This window comes from Centrocercus urophasianus, unplaced genomic scaffold (assembly GCF_019232065.1).
Source record: "Centrocercus urophasianus isolate 14NV4802_14NV808 unplaced genomic scaffold, USGS_Curo_1.0 seq_13, whole genome shotgun sequence".
In the NCBI taxonomy this organism is placed as follows: domain Eukaryota; kingdom Metazoa; phylum Chordata; class Aves; order Galliformes; family Phasianidae; genus Centrocercus; species Centrocercus urophasianus.
In genome coordinates this window covers 12,018,654-12,043,155 of record NW_024884475.1, presented here as the reverse complement: position 1 = coordinate 12,043,155, position 24,502 = coordinate 12,018,654, and the positions used below count along the sequence as shown (strand labels likewise).

Sequence of the window (24,502 nt, the reverse complement as noted above, 5' to 3'; positions counted from 1 at the left end):
GATTCTATGACCAATTTTTTCCACAGAATCATAGAATCACAGAATCGCAGAGTTTGGAAGGGACCTCAAAAGATCGAGTCCAACTCCCCTACCAAAGCAGGTAGCCCCCCTTCCCAAAGCAGGTTTCAATTCAGTCCATCTTTTTCCTGAAATTATGCTAAAGAAATTGCTATGAAGGCACTCATTTTTACAATACTGCATCTTCATAGAAAAGACAAGTGAAATAGCATTTCCTTTTGTGCAAATCTGAGCTTGCGTTTTAGGTCTGAAATACAAAGCATCAATGATAAGTACTGTTTCATAGTAAGCACAGTGCAAGCTTTGACCAATGGGATTCCTATTATATATCTTCTAAAGTATCTTTAATTTTTTCCCCATTAAGTTTCATAATTAAATGTAAAAAAAAAAATGGGCAACCAATGTAGTAGAAATTCCAGGAAAATTTCTTTATAATCAGGAAGACAGGTTTTGGACATGCCATTTGGGAAGTGGGACTGAGGTGGGCGTGTTGAACCCAGTGTTTCAGTACCCACAAACAGGCTGATGCCCTTTAGAGCTGTTGCTTACAAATGTCCTAATCTTCTTCTATTTCTTCTATATCTTTTAACAAATATTCAGCAATTCAACAAATTTTGAAATCTTCCATGAAATGTTGTGTTCTCTGTGGTAGCTTATCAGCTAGAGTGTTTTCTGTGCATGTGCGTTCATGCAGGCTTCTGGAAGAAGCACAAGGGTGGTGAGGCAAATAAGAGGAAATGGGGAAAGCAAAGAAAGAAGTTACCACAGTTGTGATATGTGTGTGCAGATGCATGGACAGTCTTCATTTAATTCCTCCCACTCCATACCCAATCTGTCAACATTCAGCTTTTGGTGCTGTACCACGGAAAACAAGCTGAACTTGTTTCTTGATGTCAGTCATGTTGTCCTCTGGCAGGTATCAGTTGTGATTCCCACCCTCTTTACTCCTGCATTTCTGCCTACTTACCAGTCTCTTCAAGACATTTTCACCTCTGTCCCCTCCCTTCCTCAATCCCTTCTTTCCTTCCTTATTTTTTTACCCAAGGTTATTGTCATGATAGAACCATGAGAAAGCAACGAAACGACTTGCTCTTAGTACAAGATTGTTTCATGATCAGTGACTCAACAAGAGATTCCACTATTCAAACATTTATGGTTGTTCTTTATTTTTGTTTATTTATTATTATTTTCAAGATGTCATGGCAGATGATAGACAGTACAGTTTTGTTTAGCTTGTCCAGAAACTGTTATTCTAGGATGCGATACCTCACTTGCTTGAGGTTAATGGTATATATGTGAGCTATCAGCAGATCTCAGTGATGTGCAGAAATGTGCCAAGTGTTCTGTTGTTAATTTTGTACTGGCAACTTAAATCATATCATGCCTTCTTTAGAGAAGTTTTTCTTTTATGTCTCTCCTCTTTTCCTCTTGTCTGCTAATGTTTTCTTTCCACAATGCCCTTAAAAGCATGTATACTTTGATGGTTCAGTTAGTCTGTAACACAGTTGCATCTATAGGTGGGTACCCATTTTTTGGAGGAGGAAGATAGGAATACAAAAGTGGTTCCTGCAAGCAAGCTGCTGTTTGTTCATCCAATTGCTGTGAGCTGCGTACTTAAAGACGGATTTTCGTATGTACAATGCTGTATTTTCTTTCAGTATATCAAGAAGTTCTACAATGAAACTTGGGAACGAAGATACGGCTTCTCAGTGGATGAAAGCACCCTGACTCTCCTCTGGTCTGTAACTGTTTCCATTTTTGCCATCGGTGGCCTTGTGGGCGCTATTATTGTTACCCCAATTGTGAAGTTCTTTGGACGGTAAGTGCATTGGAGAACTAGTGACTTCTAAAGCAGTTCCTAACCCAGCTTATCTAGAGATCTTTACTTGTATTTTATTTTTTAAAACCCTATTCATCTCTACCAGAATGTGAAGTTACAAAATCTCATTTCTAAGAGTTGTGAATTTCAAAGAATAAAATTAATACCTTTTCATCTGACCATACTCTGCTACATTTGAGTTAATAGAAAAGTTTGCCCAGAATTGATATCTTGTTGAGGTGTCAAAAATGTTGAATAAACAAGTGTGCAAAAGGAAAAAAAAAACATAAAATAGGAAATATTTTAGAAAAGATTGACAGATTCTTGTCCCACAAGTCTCCTAGGCATCTTAAAGTTACACAAATAAAACATGTTTCATTTATGTCTCAACAACTTTCGTTATTACACAATAGAAAAACTTTGCTCCTTTTTTTTCATCTCCTTGTGTGGACTTAAAATATGGTTTGAAGACACAGACTACCGTGAAGTTTTTATTTCTTCTTCCACTTTCTTGGTGACACATTCACCATTCTGTTCAACAAATTATTTGATCAAATCTTGACCATAGAAAATATTAATATTTTACAAATGTTCATGGTAGTGTACTTTGCATTTTTGCAGTAGGTGATAGCTAGATATTTCTCTTACATGCCATCTTCTAAAGAGTTCTAAAATTGATTAGTAATTTCTCTATATTTGGAAGGAGTTGGATAAAAAAAACTATAACATGCATCTTAGCTACTAATTTGGCTTTTCCTTAATTATAAAATTTCAATTAATTAATTCTCAAATAAGAAATTACAAATTATAAATGATTAAAAATCATTTTATAATCTCTGCTTGATTGAATTACCAAAGAAATTCATCCAAGAGTGTCATATATAAGTCTTCATCTTCACTGTTCTTACTTGCATTCCACATTTTCACTATTTCTACCACATACTTTGCATGGTACTCTGATCCTATATATCATCTCTCTAAACTCCCCCACTCTCAAATCGTCTGCTTAGATTTTTTTTCTTGGTTGCCTCTACATTTTTTTCCTACTCTTCTACATTCTTTTTCTTCTTTTTACTCCAAACAATGCCATTTCACATTGTTCCATTTTGTGCTTACAAGAAGTCACTATACTCTACTTTGTAAATCTATTATATGCTTTTCATTAACATATTTTGTCCTGTCAATTCAACATTTGATTTTGTGTTCTTTTTTTCATAGCCACTTTTTTTTTTTTTTCTTTTTTTTCTGATTGTTTGCAATTCCTATTGCCTATCCATCAATTTGCCTTTTAACACATTTATTGAATATATGAATGTCTCCTTGTGTCAGACTGTTTAATTTTTTGGAATTGCCACTGAATCATCTTTGCTTTAGTGAATTATATAAGAAATGAATTCAAAGAAGTCTCCTTTTTTAGTGTGGAGTAGAACAGGTTTGTGTGAAATTTTGTTGAGGTGGTGGCTGATGCCAATCATAAGCATACCTCTTTGATGAGAGCACATTGTATTTCCAGGGTAGAGTTCTAAATCTTTGGAAGCTCTATCCCTGTTTATGATGTTTATCCCTGTTTAGTCATGAAAACAGTGCTCTTGTCGATACAAGTAATAGTACTTGATTGGAGATTGGAAGGAACTGTATCTGTCAAAGAGATTGGATTGGCTGCTCATCAAAATGTAGTTCTTGAGTTTGCTGTTCACATTGCAGTGTACTTGTCTGGTTTAGGAAGCCAGACTGACGTATCAGTACAGTAATTGAAGAGCACACTGTGAAGTGTTGACACAACAATAAAATACTTACGTTGTTAAATGGTTCAAGTGTAGGTTGAAGAATTTTGTGCATGATGAAAGTGTGCTCTATTTATACTGACATCGAATAATGTACTAAGGGGATCAAAAGCATTAGTCAGAAATAATGTGAGACTTTTAAAAGAGAACTCTTGCCTCATGTAGCTGTAAGATTAATAACATAATTTTCAGAATACTGGATTTCTAAGCACTGCTATATTTCAAGAGATTTTCAGGGCAAGGTTTTCAAAGGGCCTTCATTCACATAAGGAGAAGTCCTATGTTCAAACAAAGCAATTAAAGTAATTTATCTAGATTATCATGGTAACTAGAATAGTGATCAGTATTCATTCTGTTACTGGCATCGACTGTTATTTAAACACAGAGTTCTTCCTATATTTTTTATACAATGTACCACATCCCCTAAGATGAGCTTCTAGAATTTTATTGCTAATGAATTTTGAGATAGTGATACTTTTTTGAGGACACTTGAATTCAATAATTTTTATAGTTGTGAGTTTCATGCAAAAAGGTTATTAATTCAAATCCCTAATTAAAAAAAAAACACAACGTGATTAATTTTTACAGCAGTGGAGGTCATGTCGTTGGTTGGATTTTGTTCTGGCTTCTGGATTTCTCCATTATCATGAGGGAAATGACAACTTTGAAATCACAAGAGACATGAAATTTTGGAAAAAAAGAACAAATTCTGATGCGGAGATTCTCAAGTCTTTTATATATATATATATATATACACATATATATATATATATATATAATCTGATGAACACATGGCTCATCTTTTATTAATATTTCCAACTAGGTATAAAACTGGAAATTCTATTTCTACAGCAGAACAGATATTTAATCTTAAGAGAGAGGCAAATTTTAGTACAAGGTTGTAAAACATATTGTTTCTCTTAGAATATAGCTGCTGCTGGAAAAAATGCTTTGTGCTCAGACAACCAAACATTTTTTGGTTGCTTCTTCCTTTTGTAATGCTCTAGACTGGAAAAAGCTCTGAATTATTTGAACAAAAAGGGGAACAAAGACATTTACATTTAAGTGAACGCTTGTCTACTATTTGTAGTGCAATATGTCACACAGAGACAGCTTATCATGAATGTGATAAATATATTTAAAAACCCAAATTATTATTTATTTAGTTATTTTTTGTCTCATTTGGGTCATTTTAACAAACAATGACTGTCTGCATTCCTGTACGTCAGGATAATGCAGTACATGGCTCACACCAGCCCAGGTTCCCTTTCCTAGATCTGACACTGCTTTGCAAGTTAGCTTTAGATTGAGTTCAGTTTGCTCCCTATTTGCCTGCTTACCTCATTACAAAAATAGGGATACTAAAATCTTCAGCAAGACTGAAATGAAGTGTGCTATGTGAGAGCTTGGTGGGCAATTTACACTTCACCAAGTTTCATGTACCATTTGAGAATTGCTTCATCAGTTTGTTGCTTTGGATGCAAAATGTATGAGTAGGTTGACCAATGAATCAGTGTGTCTTTTCTCATCATGAGTTAGCATGTTAGTGTATGAAGTTTGTGCACTTGCACTATGTAAGCGTTGTGAGCGTCTGTCTGACCAGATTGGCTGGAGTTTCCCAAGTGGAAGTGTCTGGTACAGTGTTCTATGAAGTATGGTATCATTATATTGCTTATGTTAGAGTTATATAAGCAGTATAAACAAGGGATTTGATGTATTCCCTTTTTTTGTGCCTTGTTTCTAGGGTAATACAGTTTTGCCCTATGTGATTGGGAGAGCGTGGCTAATTTATGATCATAGCAATTCTGAATATAACATGACCTGATTGAAACTAAATCAGGACAGTATGTGAAATCTGGAGAGTTTTGCTGTGTTCTTTTTCCTAGGAGATATGATGAGTGGTTACCACTGTTGGTGGCTGTGGTGGGCTGGCCCCAAGCAGCCGCTAAGGGCCCCTGAGTTGCTCCATCACAACCCAACTTGCAAACAGGGGAACAGAAGTGAGAATACACACAAGTTATATACAGGAAGGGAAATGACTTTCAAGTTACTAACATGGGCAAGCCAGACTTGAGGAGTTTAACTTAATCTGTTGATTAAAATAAATAATTAATTACTGATCAAGTAGTAGGGAAAGAAGGAAGGCAAAAATTGAAAAACCTTTCCTCCTACTGTCCCAGACTGGATGTCACTCCAGAATCCACTCCTCACCTTTGACATCACCATGGGTCACTTCAATGATCAGGGAGTCAGGGTCTATGCAGACAAGCTTAATTTTGCCCATCCTTGCTTTTTTTCTATGCTTCAGCATGCTGCTCAGAATAAATGGTCATTGGCTAACTGCTTAGAGAAGGATGCATGTTTTGTAAGCTTTTTTATTTGTTTTTATTTTATTTTTTGTTGAAAAAATAACAATAATAAGTTCAGATAAATGTATAGCACTTGTTTGACTTGACTCATTTCCATTTTTGACAGTATTTATTATCATACAAATTATATTACCCTCTAAGTTTATATCCATTTAAATGTAACAACAAAACCAGCACTCTTGACATCTGCATTATATAAACACAAATTTAAAATTAACTGTTTTTATTTCATTGTTTGAGTTCAAACAATCTTATTCAAGCAACGTTCGAACAGTCTTAAAAGAAAAAAATTATGGGAAATTTGGAAAAGTAATTTAAATATAAGTATTCAAAATACTTCCTCTTAAAAATGTATTAATCTATTGTAACCAATTGGGTGATTGGTTCAGTGGCGGAGATGATTCTGTTTGTTGCCTGTGTGCTGAATTCAAGATGGATGTTAACCTCTGTGTTACTTTTTTTCTTTTTTTTTGTCACATTTGAAAAGAAAGGGAAGATAGCTTTTCTGATAATTTCTGTTATTTTGCATAGAAATCACATTATGTATAGGCTGCAAATCCCTTGAAGATACTTAAAAATGTAATACCACTTCAGTTCTTCAGTGAAAATGGCATATTGTCAGCCTACGTAATTTACTGTCAAAATCAATGGATTTCTCATAATTAACATAATCACTGATGTTTTTCTCCACGTTAATTTTGTTGCCAAATCAGTTGTTTCCTTCATAGACTGTTGTGGATGGGACTGTAGGTTTCTGTATTGAACCATAATTCAAGACAAAAACAAAACTGCTCTTAATTAAGTGACTGCAAAACCTGGTAAAGACAGAGCTCTGTTGCTTTACTGCATAGAATCATGTAATTGTTTGACTTGGAAGAGACCTTTAAAGGTCACCTTGTCCAACTCCTCTGCAATGAACAGGGACACCTACAGCTTGATCAGGTTGCTCAGCACTCCGTCCAGCCTGACCTTGAAGGTCTCCAGAGACAGGGTTCCCACCACCTCTCTGGGCAACTTGTGCCAGTAACTCACCACCCTGATAGTAATAAACTTTTCCCTCATATCCAGTCTAAATCTCCTCTCTTTTAGTTTGAAACCATGCCCCGTCACAACAGACTCAGCTAAAGAATCCGTCCCCTTCTTTCTTATTGCCCCCCTCCAGATACTGAAAGGCCAGTATACCACACCTATGGTTCTGCTTGGGAATTTCAATCTCTGAGGCGGGGTAGATTTTCTACTTCATCTCTCAGCTGAAGATAGTTACAACAGAGCTACTGACCTTGTATCTTTAACCACACTTCTTCCATAAGTTCTGAAAGAGACCCTGCATGTCAGTGCTCAGATCTGACTGTCTGAAATGTTGAAATGCTACGTATTTTCTTTAATAAAGTGTTTTGTTCTGCAGAAGTTAAGAGACTCATGAGTCACTGCTGTATGAATGAGTCCTCAAATTTGAGCAGAAGATTCAGTAAAATGAAAACTCCAGGAAATCCATTGGCAGAGTGTAAATGAGAAAGGATTTTCTGGAATTTTTAAAATATATTTTCATGAGAAAGGATTTTCTGGAATTTTTTAAAATATATTTTCATGTATTTCTTTTTGTTTTCTTTTTTTTCATTTAATAAAGCATATATTTTTTCATAAAGAACAGCTTTGAATTTTTTTTTTTTCAGTTTGGCTATTATACAGTGAAATAATTCAAAATCTGGGGAAAAAAAAAAAGGAGATTTAAATAATTTGGTTAACTTCTAGACTTTGGGAAGAGATTGATATTTTTTCACCACTGTTGAGCCCAAGTGTCTTTTTCTAGCACTACAAGTAGTGATTTTTCTTTGTGTGTATTTGTAATTTCATTGGTTTAAATCTGAAAGTTCTCAAAATGGCAAAACTTATATGTAAAATAAAAATGCTTAAAGTTAAATTAACTTGTTGTAATTGGAAGTATATTCACTGGTTCCTACACACACAGAAATCCAGGACACATTTATTTCTGCTCATAATGCAGAGTCCCAAGCATGGCACTTGGGTTCTTAGTGTGTGTACCTTTGAAGCACAGCCCTGTTGCTGACAATGATATTGTTTATTTTAAAGCTATGCTATAGATTTGGAACTATATACATTTACATATAATATTGCGCTTTGGAACTCCACACAGTGTGTACAAAGCACCATTTATTAGGCCCTTTTTGGATTCACTTATAGCTATTTAAGTGTAATAGCCTCATATGCTTGGAATGTGACAAGATCTGTCTGTAATGGTGCTGATACCTACGTAAAGTATCTTCTCTTCTTAGGAAATGTACGCTGTTGCTTAACAACGTCTTTGCAGTGACAGCTGCAATACTGATGTCACTCTCTCAGCTGGCAGGATCATTTGAAATGCTCATACTGGGCCGCATTATAATGGGAGTTGATGCAGGTAAGCTTTTATCAACTGTACTAACTGTATCTATCAACTTTACTAACTGTAATGCCTGTACTGCATATAACCTTTCTCACCTCCATCAGTTAGATATTTCTTTGCATTAAAGAGGCATCTTGGGAACTAGGCTCACTGGGACAAAACATTAGAGCAAGGGTTGAAGTAGCTGGCATTCAGTGAAGACACTGTAATTGCCCCCAGCTGCTGGTGTCCATCTGGAGTGTTTTTCCCAATTTCCTTCCTCAACTCCCACAGCATATGCAATAAAAATCCTTTTGCGGTGAGGATGTAGCCTATTTATTAAAGCTTCTTGTTCCTGTGTGTTTGGAAGCTGTTGGATCTGATTCTAGTAGCAGAAGGAGTAAGAAGAAGGTTTAGACATTGTCATTGACTCAGTGATTCTAAGATGGTTTCACCCTATCTGTATAACTACATGAACCTAAGCAATGGAAAGTGTTTTTCTTTTGTATCATTAAACCTCAGTTCTAGCAAACTTTGGCTATGCTGTCCATAAGCATAAACTACAGTTGTTTAAATGTGGATGTGTGTTTAACTTAAATGTGCAAATTATGGGTAATACTGATGCTAGCTGTTGACCTTCGTCTCATATTTCCAGCAGATGATTGAATGTTTGGAGCATTTTCAGTATGAGACAGTATGCATAACCAGGGTCATGCATTTGTTTTCTCCTGGTTTTGAGAAGCATGCTCATCCTTGTTTCATGCCTGCTATTAAAACTTCTTTGCAGCAGTAACCATGCATTAAGAGGAACATCTGGTGACACTTTTTGTGGTAAAAACACTTCATTTGACACTGTCTGCTCTCTGGGCCTGATGTTTTTTCTTCCTTACCTGCACCAGTGTAAACTGGAATTTCCTTCTTGCTCCTCAGAAATCTTTGCTACTTCTCTTCAAATATTGGCCTGTAGAGATAATCATTCCCATGGCTGCTAAACGGTGCAAGAGTAGTTACACTCCTTTCAGTAGATGTTCATTTTGTACTTAGTATACTGAAAAGGTGGTATGACAATTTATGCTTTTTTTCTCCCCCTTCATTTGTAGGCATTTCCTTGAGTGCCCTTCCCATGTATTTGAGTGAAATATCTCCTAAGGAAATCCGTGGTTCATTGGGTCAGGTTACAGCAATTTTCATCTGTGTCGGTGTTTTCATGGGGCAAGTCTTAGGACTGCCAGAGATATTTGGGACAGTAAGTATTCAGCAGACTTCTTATCTCCACGTATTCTTTGAAAATGCAAAATACTCTGTGAGAGAATGCAAGTGTACGTAAAGAGTGATATTTTGATATTTTGACAGAGTTCCTTTTAAAAGGAGAAAACAGCTCAGTTGCTTTTTTGTTCAGAAGCACTTTGGAAAGTGGTTTCTTCTGTGCCTTAAAAGACATAGTGCGTGTGTAACTGAGTTTGGTAAATATGGCAAAAAATTTGAACAGCTCGTATGTACATATGCATGTTTTCCATGACTAGGGGAAATGGATCGAAGTTGAAGGAGGGAAGATTTAGGTTGGATGTTAGGGGGAAGTTCTATACAAGGAGAGTGGTTAGGCCCTGGAACGGGCTGCCCAGGGAGGTTGTGGATGCCCCGTCCTTGGATGTGTTTAAGGCCAGATTGGACGGGGTCCTGGGCAACCTGATCTGAATGTGTGTGTTTGGTGGCCCTGCTAGGCAGGGGGGTTGGAACTACATGATCCTTGAGGTCCCTTCCAACCCGGGTGATTCTGTGATTCTGTGATTCTGTGATTTTCCAACCCCATGCTCTTACTTGATATACATTTATTAATGCTTATTTCTGGATTCTCTCAATATCCTGGAAATGTTTGGGAGCTTTTGCATATTTTATTTACAATTCTTCAAAGTAATAACTGAAACTATTTGATTAGAAGTTGTACAAAAACCTGTCTTGCCCAGTGATTACAGCACTTCTTTAATGCACTCATACTTAGGAAATGAAGGAGAAGAATTAACATATACGTAAAGAGGATATCTGATACAGAAGGATAGCCTTGCTCACATAGGCTGAAATTAAATTAGTGGCCACTGGATGTCATCATTACTCTGAAAACAAAGTCAAGATTTATTCAGGGTGGCACTGGGAATACTTTTGGACCAGAGAAGAGTTTTCAAGACAAGGTGGAGGAAATGTCTGCAGCAATCAACTTACAATGGAACCTGAAAAAAGAATTCCTTCTGACAGCCGGCAAAAGTAGTAAATAGTTGAAAAGTGAGGAGAGTTTTTCCTCCCATCTCCACTCAAATTCATCTGCTTTGCAAACGCACCATAGCATCCTCCCTGATTTTTTTTTTTTTTGGTCTGATCAGTTCTCCAATTCTGTCTTCTTATCCTTGGACTCATTTCTCCTGTTGAGCACTCCTGAAGGGAATGTTTTGATTCAGCTTACCTTTTCAGTACACATTATTTTCTTCTCTGCTCCTTTAAGGCATCAGATCTTAGGTAAGAACTTTAGCTGGCTTTCATTTCCTTGCCTGTCTTCTACAATGTTCTTCTTGCTTTGAAAGCCAAAGTTTTACAAAAGAGTATTAAAAATGCCAAGATGCTGATTCAGCTGCTTATTGTCAGTTCTTAAGTGGTAAATTTTATTTAAAAACTAATCAAACAAACAAACCATGAATACACTTCTAAAGTTAAGGTATTGTGTGAAAATTCGTACTTCCTTGATAGATCGTTGGGATATTTTGAATAGAATTTACCTATTCCTTGTTTTCATATCACTCTTGCTTTTTTTGTTTAGGCTATCCTCTTCTCTCTCTCTCTTTATCCCTTCCAAATTAAGAAGATTGCAATTCTGCTTCTGCAAACTGGTTCGGTATACTAGTAGTTAGTATTACATCGTTGAAGTTAACAATTAGTTTCTGTAAGAGGAAATATACTTTATCTGTAAAATCATTCCTTTTCAGGATTAGTAACATCGATCTGTGAAAGGAGCTAAGTTTTGGCCTGTTTGAATTAGCATTGTTCCAATGAAATTATGGCAGTTAGCTTGAATTATCTAGTTGGGTTTGTGGGTGTATTTTCCTTTTAATAGATTAATAAAATTTAGCACTGGAGGTAGGGAACCTCGAGCTGTTTGAAATCATTTCCAAGTAGTCTTATCCTACCTTGAAGGCTCTATCTAATTTTCTGCTGGTTTCAGCCAAGCCAGGATTTTGTTCCATAGCTTTTTGTCTCCCTTGATATCAGTAAGATAGGAAAAAGCATTTGCCAGACACTTCTGTTGAAGGTGGAAGGAATCAAACACGGTATCCTTTTCAGGATTCTTCAGCTCTTGCAATACTTTCCTCCTTCTCTCCATGGCAATTGCTCTCAAACTTCTGTCACTGTATTTAATTATATTTAAAGGTACAATCAAGACTTACTGGCTGCTTTCTAGATATCAGCTTCTTGCTGATTAATATTGTGGCTTCTCTTCAGTAATGATGTGAGAGCTTATGGAATTGTTTCCAGATCACTATATTTTTCTCTCCTCTTTCTCTTGTTGGAGCAATCTCTTATACATTTGAAGTGAAGACAGTATTTTAGATCCACAGCCACTGTATTTCAGAGAGAGCTACATGTTCACAGTGTCTTAATGATTTCAGTTGTCAGTGTAGAACAAACTCCTCCTTTCCTCAGAATTCTGAAATGATTTTCATTACAACTTAGGCCAAGGCTGTAATGTGACATTCTGTGGTATAATTCTGTGCTTCTGAAATTTGTACATTTTTAAAGCAACTAGAGATGGAAGCTCCAATCTGTTGGAGCGTGTCATCAGTGATAACTTTAAGTACAACTGCTGACATTAGTATCCAGAAAAATACCTTGGTTAAGTCTGTCTAGCAATGACCTAATTTTTAATCTTGTTTTAAAACTTCACATAAACTTTTGCTGTTTTTATGGTTGTGGTATTGATGTTATTAATTATAGTATCTAAGCTGTGATGCTTTTGATGAAAGGAGGGATAAAGGAGGGATCTGGACATCTTGTTGGAAGAGGCTGTCTGGAATAGGAATTGATGTGAGAAGGGCTGCAAAAATGGCCAACTTTCCCTCTTACAAGAGAAGGTGATAAGAACATCACATGCCTGTGTGAGGAAATAAAGGAAGAGGAACTGACTGCACCTTGTTAATTTAGAAGGAAGAGCTGGAGAGGTTTGCTTAATCTCAGGGATAACACTGCTAACAAGAAGTGTTCTCTGTGAGAAACTGCTCGCTGAAATTCGCCAGAATGATGTTTGGAACAGACTCCTGGCTGAAGTAGCTTGAGCAGAAAATTTAACTTTTAAATTGGAGCTTAATGCATTTATCTGGATTATATGTGATTGTTGCCTTCAGTAGTTCTATAGAAGTCTTTCTACAGAAAAGGATTTACACAGGCTTTGGGGCATAGCCTTACCAGGTTTTATTAACTACCTAATTGGTAACTTCCTCACTTACTGAATGAAACTGTTCATTTAAATGTGGAAAAGTGATGAAAATAGATCTGAAGCTCTGAGTATTACTTGAGGCAATTCAGAAAGTGCTTACTGGTCATTGTGTCAAGTAGATTAAGCAACCCATAGTGATTTTTAACAAACTTTTGTTTATAAAACTAGTACAGGTGATGCAGGAGGCATGTCCACAGGTCCAGACTTGGTGCTGGGGTAAATGGCCTTGTTACTGCAGTCCATGAATGCAACTCTGATCTCTGTTTTTGGTCTGATCTCTGTTTCCAAGATAATGACGAAAATGTCTGAAGCACTGGAGTTAAAAAGTGAGGAAGTGCTGCCCTGTGCCACACAGTCCAATTTCCTACTTTCTACACAATTCATATCATGATTTCTCCTTCAGAAAGATTATTAAGATTTGTATTAATTTCTTTTTTCCTATTACAGCAGCCTTCCTAAGTGTTTTACTGGAAGTGCTAACGGTTGAGAATCTTCTCATTTCCTTCTTTTTACATAACCAATTCTGTCAGTTTATTTTCATTGCTCTTTTGGTCAAATATTATTAATCCTTCATATCTTTGTTTTTTTCCTCACCTGTAGAAATGGTCCCCCCTCATCACTACTAATCTTTATGTTCTTAAAATATCCCAAATATCCCAAGTGGGAAGAAACCCACAAGCATCACTGAGTCCAACACCTGGCTCCATGCAGGACCCATTCGCCAAAATTGCAGCAATGCTTCTCATTCAAGGCTTTGATTCCAATATATTATAGCCTATGTTAAACCACAACAACAGAATCTCTGTAGAGACTTGGGAAATTGTACTGTAGTAAAGCTGTCTGGTGATCAGAATACAGAGTGCAGCTACAACCAAAAAACACAAGAAAAAACAGCAACTTATTTGATGACTATTTAGGACACTTAGACGGAATTACTCATCATTCTCATGATTGAGTATGGTCCTCTAATTAATTAAAGGAGCTATATTCTTCTTGGTCTGGGTTCTTTCATTGGCTTAAACAAGAAAATAGAACTTTTTAGAGCACAGATCACATATTATTCTCCTTTAATTGTAAAACAGCTTAAGAAGTTTTTTTAAAATTTCACTCAAGTTCACACTTGACTGATTTCCAGACTGCACGGACATAGAACTATACTAAGTCCTTGAGACTCTATCTGGATGTTTGGCCCCATTCAATTCTTTAGCAACACTTAACAACAGTTGTGTCTGTCTTCTGAAGAGGCCACGTCTGGGCAGTACAAACAAGTACACTGAGATCCTCCTTGGAGAAATTTCATAATCAATTGTTATAGGGAAGGAAAGCTGATATTTGCAGTTCTTGTTGAGCTATGTGACGACCATGAAGCATGGATATCAGGAAAGGTTCTTCACCTGAGGGTGGTCAGGCACAGGAACTGGCTCCCCAGGGCAATGGTTGTGGTACCAAGCTGCCAGAGTTCCAGAAGCACGTGGACAACATTCTCAGAGAGAGGGTCTCATTTTGAGTGGTCCTGTGTGGTGCCAGGAGTTGGACTCGATGAGCTTTGTTCGTCCCTTCCACCTTGGGATACTCTATGATTCCACTGTGAGGATAATATACTCGTTTTTATTTGCCAGCATCTCATTTTAGCCTTCTGTATTCTAGAGCTGTTAATTCATCAGGAAGCCATGGCAACTGCAGATGACAACCTGATGTTGGCCCACAGGAATGGAATCATGTTATCTGCCGTAACATGAGAGCTGAATTTCTGCTACTGGCTACAAGATTATTTAATCTAGGACATTTTTGCTTATATAGCGTGTGCAGCTTTCTGCATATTGAAGGAGAAAACAGGCTTGTCATTTGTTAAAACACTGCCCTTCAGGTGTTCCCTCTTTCTTTCTGTGATTCTGAAATTAAATCAGCCAGAGAATTTTTTTGACAGATTGTTCCCTACAGATCCCTTGCCAGTGCATTGTCAGCCTCAGTTCTAAAAGTTCAAATGTGCACTTATGATCTTGAGGGAATATTCTCTGGCCTAATTCTGGCATATTCCACATATTTTCAGGTATTTCTGTAGCTATGTTTCTCCTGCATGTAAGTCTGTTTCACTCCAAAGCTTTCCCATAGTGTGTTAACATCTTTTAAATGCTGTAGATGTAGATTCTGTGTCATTTCCATTTTTGTATAGCTATAAGAAAGCTATATAAAATTATATGCATGAAATCAGGATAGGTAAAACTGGAATTGTTGCTGCAATTTCCCCTGTGGCTGCCTGGGTCCGGCTGCTTCTCAGACCAGAACAGATGTCTGCTGTAGGTAGGCCAGTGGAAAAGTAGGTTTTGTTTAATTTACAAACTCCTTTTTATACATTTCAAGTCTTTATAGATCATACTTGTCTAGATAGATTACACTGTTTCATAGCAGGTAGCATGTCATACTAAGCACATTGCTTTGCTCATCTCCTAAGGCCTATTAGGGCAGCACCTTCTGAGCAATTTCTATTGCTCCTGTAGGTGTTTCCAGGGGGGAAATAGTTAAGCAAACAGGAAAATTCCTGATGTGTCCATCTCTTGAATGAAGCTAGTTTTGGTCATCCAAGAGAATACAAGGTGCAGGAGAGAGCAGCAGTGAACAAAGGTAGGAAGTGTCTTGCTGAGGAGAAAAAGCTGTGTGAAGATAATGGCTCTTATTGGCAATTCCATATTGGGTAAGCAGAGTTAAACAGAGTTTGCCTTCTGAATAGACTTGAGTGGCACACTGTCTTCTTCCAGATTTTTCTTTGCCTCCACTAGAAACATTCAGAATTTTCTAAATTTTACTGAATTTTATCTATACTGCAGCTGTACTATGTGTCTGGTAAGGAAAGATTACTACAATGAGTTCCTTTCAAATCAGTTCTTCATGCAACTTGGAAAGGTGATTTTTTTCAAATCAGCTCTAAGAACTTTTGTAGGTCCCTGGTCAAACTGTAATGAATTACAAGACGCCTTGGAAATCACATATTTGAAGTGATGGACAGCTGTGTACTTAGGAAAGTTTGTTTAGGAATCTTTCATGCTGTTTTACCAAGTTCTTTCAAAAGTACTCCTTTGTTTGCACTAAAAAAGTGATGCAATCAATAGTTTTACAGGCTGCGTTGCTGAAGGCTGCTCTTTGCCTTTACCTGTTGAAATTCCTTTAAATATTCTTATTTCCTTGTTAGACTCTGGATTCAGGTTCAAGGATTCCTTAAAAACAGTCTGTATGTCACAAACGAGAAACAAATGCAATTCAGAATTGCTCTGATGCCCACAGTCTGCAGATGGACACCAATGAAAAAATTTTGAGATTCTTTTCAGATAGATCTTGCACATTATAACACAAAGTATGAGTCAATCAGTCTTCCTCATACTGTTCTGAGTTCTTTTATTCTATACCTCTATCTTCCAAGACAAAAACTATGGTTAAAAATATTTATCTTTCAAGGTTGGATTGATAATCTAGACATTATTAAAATGTAGAATAAAGAACTCTTGTAGCAAAGAGAGAGAGAGGAGAACTTATGTCAGTAAACTCTTGCAATTCTGTGATGCATCATGGAAATGAAAGTAGCTTATGCCTCATGGATGCATGCTTTTTGTAGAATAAGAAATCATGGCTTTGTTGCTTCCATTGCAGCAGAAAAGGGTCATATACTAATGTTTTCCAGGGTCCTTCTCTAATTCCCAGCATGTTCTATCTGTGATTTCAAATATCTAACTGTGTAAAATGGAAAAGTATAACACTTTCATTACATCTAGTGATTTGCCAGAAGTAAAGTGGAGTAAAATCTTATTGGATGCTAGTAGTGGTATACTCCAGTGGAAAAGTACCTTAGGTATCCCCATGGGGCTAGCAGATGCACAAAACCCAGGAGATCTCCATCCCTCTGGGGCTGCAGCAGGATGCTTCAAGGCATCTAGAAATTACAGTAGATGTGATTCTTTTTGCATATGTGTGATTATATTTTGCCAAAATAAAGTTACAGAAGTTCCTGTGAGGTGGCTGTTATGCTTTTAAAACTATGATTTTAAAATAAATTTTAAAATTATTTGTCTATTGAGATAACAGAACCTATAGAAATTATATATTTCCTCACTCAATTTTTTTGTTCCTATTATGCATCTTGTATTAGGAGACTTAACTGGCCTGACAATTTTTTTGCCAAAATGAGTAGCTATTTATAGGGCAATACAGCCCATCTTCCCTCTTCTACTATATGACAGACAACAATTCAATTATCTCTTTTTTAATTGTTATATGTATGTGTATAATTTTAGCCTTTCCTGTGGTGAAAATGTCTTATCACTTTATCAATAAATATTTTCTAATTAACGAATATTAAACATAACCAATAATTAAACAGGCCATTGAACTGCATACAGTCCAATAGTGCAACAGTCAGCAGGGCTTATTGACGTTTTCTGCATCCTAGTTTGTTTTCCATCTCTTAACTTGTTCCATTTTCTACATTTTTAGCCAATAATTCTCTGACATAATAACATTTGCTTTACTGTATTCTAATATAGTTTTATCTTGTTTAATTGACAAATCGTAGGCATGATTTACACACACACATATATATATTTACCACCACATAATTCTGCAGATTTGCTCTTTATTATATCAGCCTTTGAGTATGTGGTTGTCAAACTTGCTCCTCTACTTAGCTGTCTTTTGTAAATAGATCAAAGCTGGGTTTTTCCTGTCTCAGCCTAAGCAAATATTCACAATGTGACAGTTCAAAATTGAAATCGTACCATCCTGACATGTTATTTGTACCAGTTCTAAGCAGGTGACGAGTCAAGTCCTCTGTAATTAAAATATTTAATGCTCTTCTAAGTTTTTTGTGAAATAAAATGTGATGGGGTTGTTTTCTTTCCTTTCAGTAATGCCCCTATTCTTCTCCTTAGTGACAACTGAAGCAAAGCACTGAAGTAGCTTTCAAGTCATGCTTAAAATGTCTTGTGTCTTCATTTAATTATTGCTTCCGAGAATTGTCCCAGAACAGGTTCTGTTCCTACTTAAAAACATCAGGGTACCTTTCCTTTCCCTTCTTTCTTTATTTCCTTTTATAATGTCTAATTCAGCTTGATTTTCTGCAGTTCATATTTATGCTTTCATCCCAACAAATGTAGTTCTTCTAAACTCCGTTTAGTCTCAATATTTCTTTTCTGTATAGAGATGAAGAATATGAATGTAGATAATGTAAATTAACAGAAAAACAATTAGAACCAAAATTCTATAGAAGAATTGAACAGGCTCCATCTGAAACCTTTTGAAATGGATGGAAACGTTTCCACTGATTTTAGTTGCTTACCAGTGTGAGTTTTTTTTCTATAATATGGTTAAAAATAAAATAAACTTCTTAACTTTTCCTATCAAAATGAAATGTTTACCCCATATCTAAAGGGCGAAACAGCAGTGTCATCACAGTCATACGAGTTCAATTAAATTACAAAATTCAGGGATGATCCAGCTTCCTTTCAGAATGTGAAAGTATATTTGATTGTTTTATCTCAAATTCTTTTTTGAAGTTAGCATAACAAAAAGTAAATCAAAAATCCTTCATAGAGGAAATAAAGGAAGCTCAGTGTTTTATGAGGAGAAAATTCTATTATATTGTCAGAGTGTGTTATTTACTGTGGAGTGTAGGTTCAGAAGTTCAATCTTTTTCCTATTTATTTCAAAATAGCACTTTCAGGAAGAGTTACCTGAGAGAAAAGTGAAGTAGAAAACCATACGGTCTGGGAGAATTTAAAAAGGTAGAGATATTATTCCAAGCAAGTCCCAGTAGGGTGGCAGAATAGTCATCGTAATAATACATACCTTAAAAAGTGGCCTTGGTATTGTGGAAAGAAAGCCTACAGGAAATAAGATGTGACAACAAAGAGCTAATTTTTGATTATTATTATTATTATTATTATTGAGGTATTGAAAAAAGTTCTTAAGCCTTATAAACCTACATAGTATGTAGTAAGAGTATTTATATTATAGGAAACAATGATAGAGATTAAACTGGATTTTTTTTTTATAACTGTGTAAAATGTCTGTTTACAGGCAGATTTAGAATACAACTTTAAAAAACGTTGCATGTTTTCTTAAGTTTCTTAACATCAGGAGCCCATTTTGCATATGTGATTTATTAACAATTCTTAAAGTTTTAATTTTCTCATTTTTAAAATAAGACTGATAATCGTTCAGTCTTGACGCTTGTATACTGGGTAGAGTTCTACACTCTACTGAATCTAAAATAATAAATAAATTCAGAATGAAGGAACGGGATCTTGAAGTCCTCATGGTAACAAAGGCTTTGAGAAGTACTGGTAAGATCGATGCTTGAATGCTTTGAAAAATTCCTTTCTCCAGTTTTTTTTACTCTCATCAGAGATTTAAACAAAAATAACCTGTCACTGAAAGGACAACAGAAATCAGCAATTAGGAAATACCCCTGTCATTCTGCCTGCAGTTGTTAAACTACCCCATATCCCAGCTCAGGTTTTCATGGTGTGCTGTGTGTTCTGTTTGAGAAGATGTACTGCTGAAGTGGGAAAACATAAGATAAAAACTGTCAACAGAAATTAGCTGGAGGACTTCTGAATTTTGATTTGACTGTGGAAAATTATATTGAAATAAAATGTAGCCAGGTCTGTTTAGGGAAAATTTGGGGTCTGAATGGACAGATTCATTTTGAGAGGGAGAGTGGATCCAAACTCCCTGTGCCTTTCAGAGTTCAATCAGAGAGGATGTGGTGCAATCTGCTTTTGATCTAGCCAAGCTTTTGAAAATGTGCTAGACATTATGCCTGAGCAGTAGGTGCACTGAAGTCTCAGCAGGCTTTTCAATTAAGGACCAATTCTCAGATTAGAAAGAATTGAGTTAAATAGATGAATGTTGAACTTTAAGGGGAAAACTACTAAAGAAAAATGCATCTTGGTATTAGATAACTGGAAGAAAAGGTATCATAAGAGCATGGACTGATAGCAGGCCACTTTGCTGCAGAAAGTTATACTTCAGGCAACTTTCTTCTCCAGCCACTCTCTGTTTTCTTGATGAATGTGTGATATTGGTGCAAATGAGGATGACTTGTAGAATATATATTTGAGTATATTTAAATATTTTTTGTGTGTATGGTTGTTAATGCCGAAGGAAAGGAAAAACGTGTGAAGTAATGCTGTTTTCTAGTTCCCCTGCCTCTCTTTCCATGCTCAGTCAGTTGATGACCTAAATTCTGTCTTCCTCGTCCCTTGAGGAAGGAGATCTAAGATAAAAGTGTTCAGACTTCCTACTGAGCTCAGGAAGAAGATGTTACCTGGTTCACTGGCACAATATGTCAAATGATGAACTTACAGCACTTTCCATCAAAGCTATTTTTGTTCCTAGTTTCACTATGAGAAAATACTACTGACTATCATATTTGCTTCTGTCTGCAGGAATCTCGGTGGCCTTTTTTGTTTGGAGTGATCGTTGTTCCTGCATTGGTACAAATTGTGATTCTACCTTTTCTTCCTGAAAGTCCTCGTTACCTCCTACTTGAAAAACATAATACCAGTAAGGCAGAAAAAGGTATGATGTGTTACTTGAATTCTTGTAATAAAGCTTTTTTTTTTTTTTTTTTTTTTTTTGTAGGGATGCAGTCTGGAAAGGAATTTTTATATTAGTGAAATCAGAATATTCCAACTGTAAAGATGCTCCTGGCAATTATTTTCCCCTTGCCTTTTCCATTTGTTTCTGTATGTCACTAAAAATCACTGTTGCTTTGGGATTTTTTTTCTATACATGAATTTCTCCAGCAAGCTAACTTATATAATGTTATGCTTGGTGATAGAAACTTAAATCATCCTCTTGCTATGTGTCAGACACTACATGCAATGTTCATTGGGGAGTGAAAGAAGATTTCAGTGTTTATTGACTGTCCTTTATGTAAAGTCTTTGCCATTTTCTTAATGAAAGCACTTTTTTTTTTCTTTTGCTCCATAGTGGCTTTGTTTATCGCATGTTCTGTGACTCAACAACCTCTGTTAGTTTGATAAAAATAGCACACATCTATTTATCTGAAAATGTTCAGTGCTCCCATATTTCTTGCTTCAGTTTCACAGACACCAACCAGAATATTTTGCTCTTAACTTACATTCTATGCATAAACTTTTTTTGATGTTAGAGATTTTGCATACTCTGCCCTTTGAAATAACCATGGCCAGTTACGGTTGCCAGTACACCATCACACTAAGTTTATTTTTGCTTATTGTAGTGATAATTTAAAAAGAGGACTGTACATAGAAGGGAAGAGCCTGTTTCTAATATATTTGGTTTCCACAAATGTTCAGCAAGTGTCAGTGAATGTCAGTGGGAGCCATTTCTTCCCCAGGGAGGAATTCAATGACACACCTTTGCTTCATATGCATTTTTATGTCAGACACCCTTTTGTCAGACTGCTCCTCTGCTGCTATCTGTTGTATGGCAACAAAATACAATGGAATATTGGCAGGAAGATTAGGATCAGATAGTTTGCTTGTTTGTTTGTTTGTTTGTTTAACTGTAAAAGAAACTTGTCTTTGAGAAGAATTCTGAGCTTTGCAGAGACTTCAGGAGGCAGACAACAGCTTTTCCAGAGGGAAACCATGGCAGGCAGCTTAGGGCAGGCAGTTGAGTAGCTCAGTTCTGTAGCACTATGCCTGGGCTTGGAGAAAATGTCTTTTGGTGCCAAACTTAAACTGTCTCTGTTCAACCTGATAAAATTGTAAATGTATTTGCTATGTATGGCAAAGAGCCTGCATCTGCAATCATGTTGCATAATGTTAGACTTGCTTTAAAGATCTATTCACAATACTTTCACAGTGCTTGGGAACCTCACTAGTAAACGTAGAGCTGCGTCTCTTGCATGTAGAGCTTAGAAACTGCCATAATTTCTCATGAAAATAACCCCACCTGCTTGGAAATTCACACCACTTACTGTTGGTAACAGGCCAATTGCAGTCCGGGATGTTTTCAGAACACACGTGTTCTAAAAATGTTTGAAAATGAATCTAGAAGCATCGGAGGTGGATTTTGAAGTAGAAGACGTCAGAATAGCAAAGTTACCCACACCTTATTTCCAGTGATATGGTAATTGAGATGGGAGGGTCTTCAGCCAGTAGCTTAATAAGGTTTCCTGCAGATGAGAAGATGGATTTCAGGAGCCACTCTGACAAGTAAAGCTGTAAAATTAGGCACCAAAAGGCAAAGGAGTCTGATATCAATAAATTTTTAAAGTTGATGGATATGAATAGAAGCCTTTGGGCCTGATTAATTCCAAAATCAAGATTTAACCCTGATATGCAGTGTAGTATGTATAGAAACTCTTTTTGAATGTAATCTGCAGAGATTTAAATACAGCTGGTAACTGGTGAATATAGATAGATATGTGTTAAGAGTCTAGGACAGTAATGTTGATATATTCCAATCAATTTTCTTCCCTTTCTTTACCTACTAACAAGTCATTCACCCAAGATTAGACCACTTGCTTCCCAGGCAAGGCAACCTGTTAGGATATCAGATGCAGAATAGGTACGAATCGTTGTTAGGTAGGATTTAGCTGTTCACTCTCCATAAAATCCCCTCTGTAAGTCAGTATAGATCATATCGTATTTCTCTGTTGTAAAGTATCTACATGGCTTATTGTAAATCACATTAGGGAAATAAGCATTTTTTTTCTTACCATTGCACATCCTTTATAATCTCACTTCTCCTAACATAGATTTGCAAATGAAAGTATCTTTGTATGCTGAGTCACCATCCCTGGAAGTGCTTAAAAATCGTTTGGATGTGGTGCTCAGGGACAAGATTTAGTAGAGGGTTGTTAGAGTTGGGGTAGTATGGTTAGGTTGCAGTTGGACTTGATGATCTCAAAGGTTTTTTCCAACCTGAGCAATTCTATGATTCTATGTGTGTTTAGTACACAGATAGGTGGGGAAGATGCCTGTGTGATTCATGGAGTGCCTGGGTGAAAAATGACCAGAGAGACCTGCACTTTCAGCCTGATGGGTGGGATTTGGAGATTTCCTCCCCACCAGGGCACACAGAGAAATCTAGATGAGACAAGAGCTGAGCCTCTGTAATGCAGCAAAATAATGAAAGCTAGTGGGAGGGATTCACAGAATAGGAATGCGAATAACTGAATCAACAATCAAGAAAAATGGTCTGCATTTTAGTTTTATCTGTAGAAATGTGTAAGGAAAAGCCTGTGTATTAGGGAGACTAGAGAATCATGAAAAAAACTACTGATCTAAGCCATTAATGAGAATGCAGTATTCTCCATTATAATGATGACTACAGTAATGCTCTGGAATTATTTGTCTTAGGTTGGATCTGCATATTAATATGAGAAATGTGCAAGCCTGTTTTGTGACTAAATCCTTTTCTCTTTCCCCTAACGGAAGAAGGCTACTTGTGCAAATTTTGTGCATTTCATTGTGGATTATGTCTTTTTGGAGAAATATAAAACCATTATTTGCAAAAGGTCCACTGTATTTAAGGCAAATGACTACAGTACATCTTTTTATAACATACTCTATGTAAAAGCTTCTAAAATGGAAATGATAATGTTAATCTTCCTAATTATTTTAGAGCAATAAAAATCCAGTGGTATAATGTAGGTCACTGAGTTTCCACAGAGTTCTGCGCCTGCTTTAATCTCTCCATTTTTTTTTTTCTGCCCTCAGGAGATTAACCACATTATAACTACCAAATTACAAGTGGCCTCATTCTCTTTTTTGGCAGCAGGGTAAAAGAGCATGATACCCTTAAGTGGCAAACAAGAGACACAACGAGGAAAATAGAGCAAAGTGACAAAAAAGAGAAATGAGGCAAGAGTAGGCAGGTGTCTTGTCTGAGGATAAAACACACCTGTATGAGGCAAACTATTTCATGAGCACAGGGATAAACAGGGTCCAGATAACTTTTGTCCTTGTGGATACTATGCTAAAAGCAGTGCTAGGAGCTGAGCACTGCTGGTCTTTCTGGAGTCAATATCCTGCATCTGGCTCCCTGAGACTACCACCAGTCGAAACCAATCCTGTATTCCTATTTCACTGCTGAATGTTGGAGAACTATCTGGGGGCAGAATGATTGACTGGACTCAACAGCACAATCTATAATCCTGCTTCACTCAGTAAGTTAGAAGTCTGGTAATGGAGAGAGGGAAGAACCATCCCAAGTCCCCTCTCTTTGGAATAAAAGAAAGGAGAAAAATACCTGACATTTATCTTGTATCATCTTAATGCTCACCAGATGATGGAGGAGAAGTAGATATTCAAGTGATTGGAAGACTCTGGAAAGAGATCACCATTAAATTGTTAGGAAGCTGTGGGAGCAAAGGATAACAGGGTAGGATCAGGAAGAAAAAGAAATCAGTGGTTGTAATTGTATCCAATTTATTCTCTTCATTTAAGACTCAAACTCTATGGTGGTGAAACAGGAATTTGGTATTTGTTGAGTATTTGTTGTATGCCAAATGAATCCCTGATCTGTGACTGTGACTAGTAGATATGTAGCAATGCAAACAAGACCAACAGTAGTACTGTGATAAAACAGAATGATGTTGTGACTTACAGCAGTGTTTACAAATATTTGGGGAGCTGATACATTTCTTCTAAATAATGCTGTTGCAAA

At 36.5% G+C, this 24,502-nt stretch overlaps 1 protein-coding gene across 3 annotated transcripts in view; it reads left to right on the top strand.

Annotated features, from left to right (window-relative positions):
* The window catches only part of SLC2A9 (solute carrier family 2 member 9), a 93,094-nt gene that overhangs the window by 17,015 nt on the left and 51,577 nt on the right, over window positions 1-24,502 (top strand). For all 3 annotated transcript variants that reach the window (XM_042812864.1, XM_042812866.1, XM_042812865.1), the window contains 4 exons: window positions 1,677-1,837; window positions 8,285-8,409; window positions 9,474-9,619; window positions 20,287-20,419. In XM_042812864.1, coding sequence (XP_042668798.1) covers window positions 1,677-1,837; window positions 8,285-8,409; window positions 9,474-9,619; window positions 20,287-20,419 — 565 coding nt within the window. The remainder of the gene's footprint in view (window positions 1-1,676; window positions 1,838-8,284; window positions 8,410-9,473; window positions 9,620-20,286; window positions 20,420-24,502) is intronic.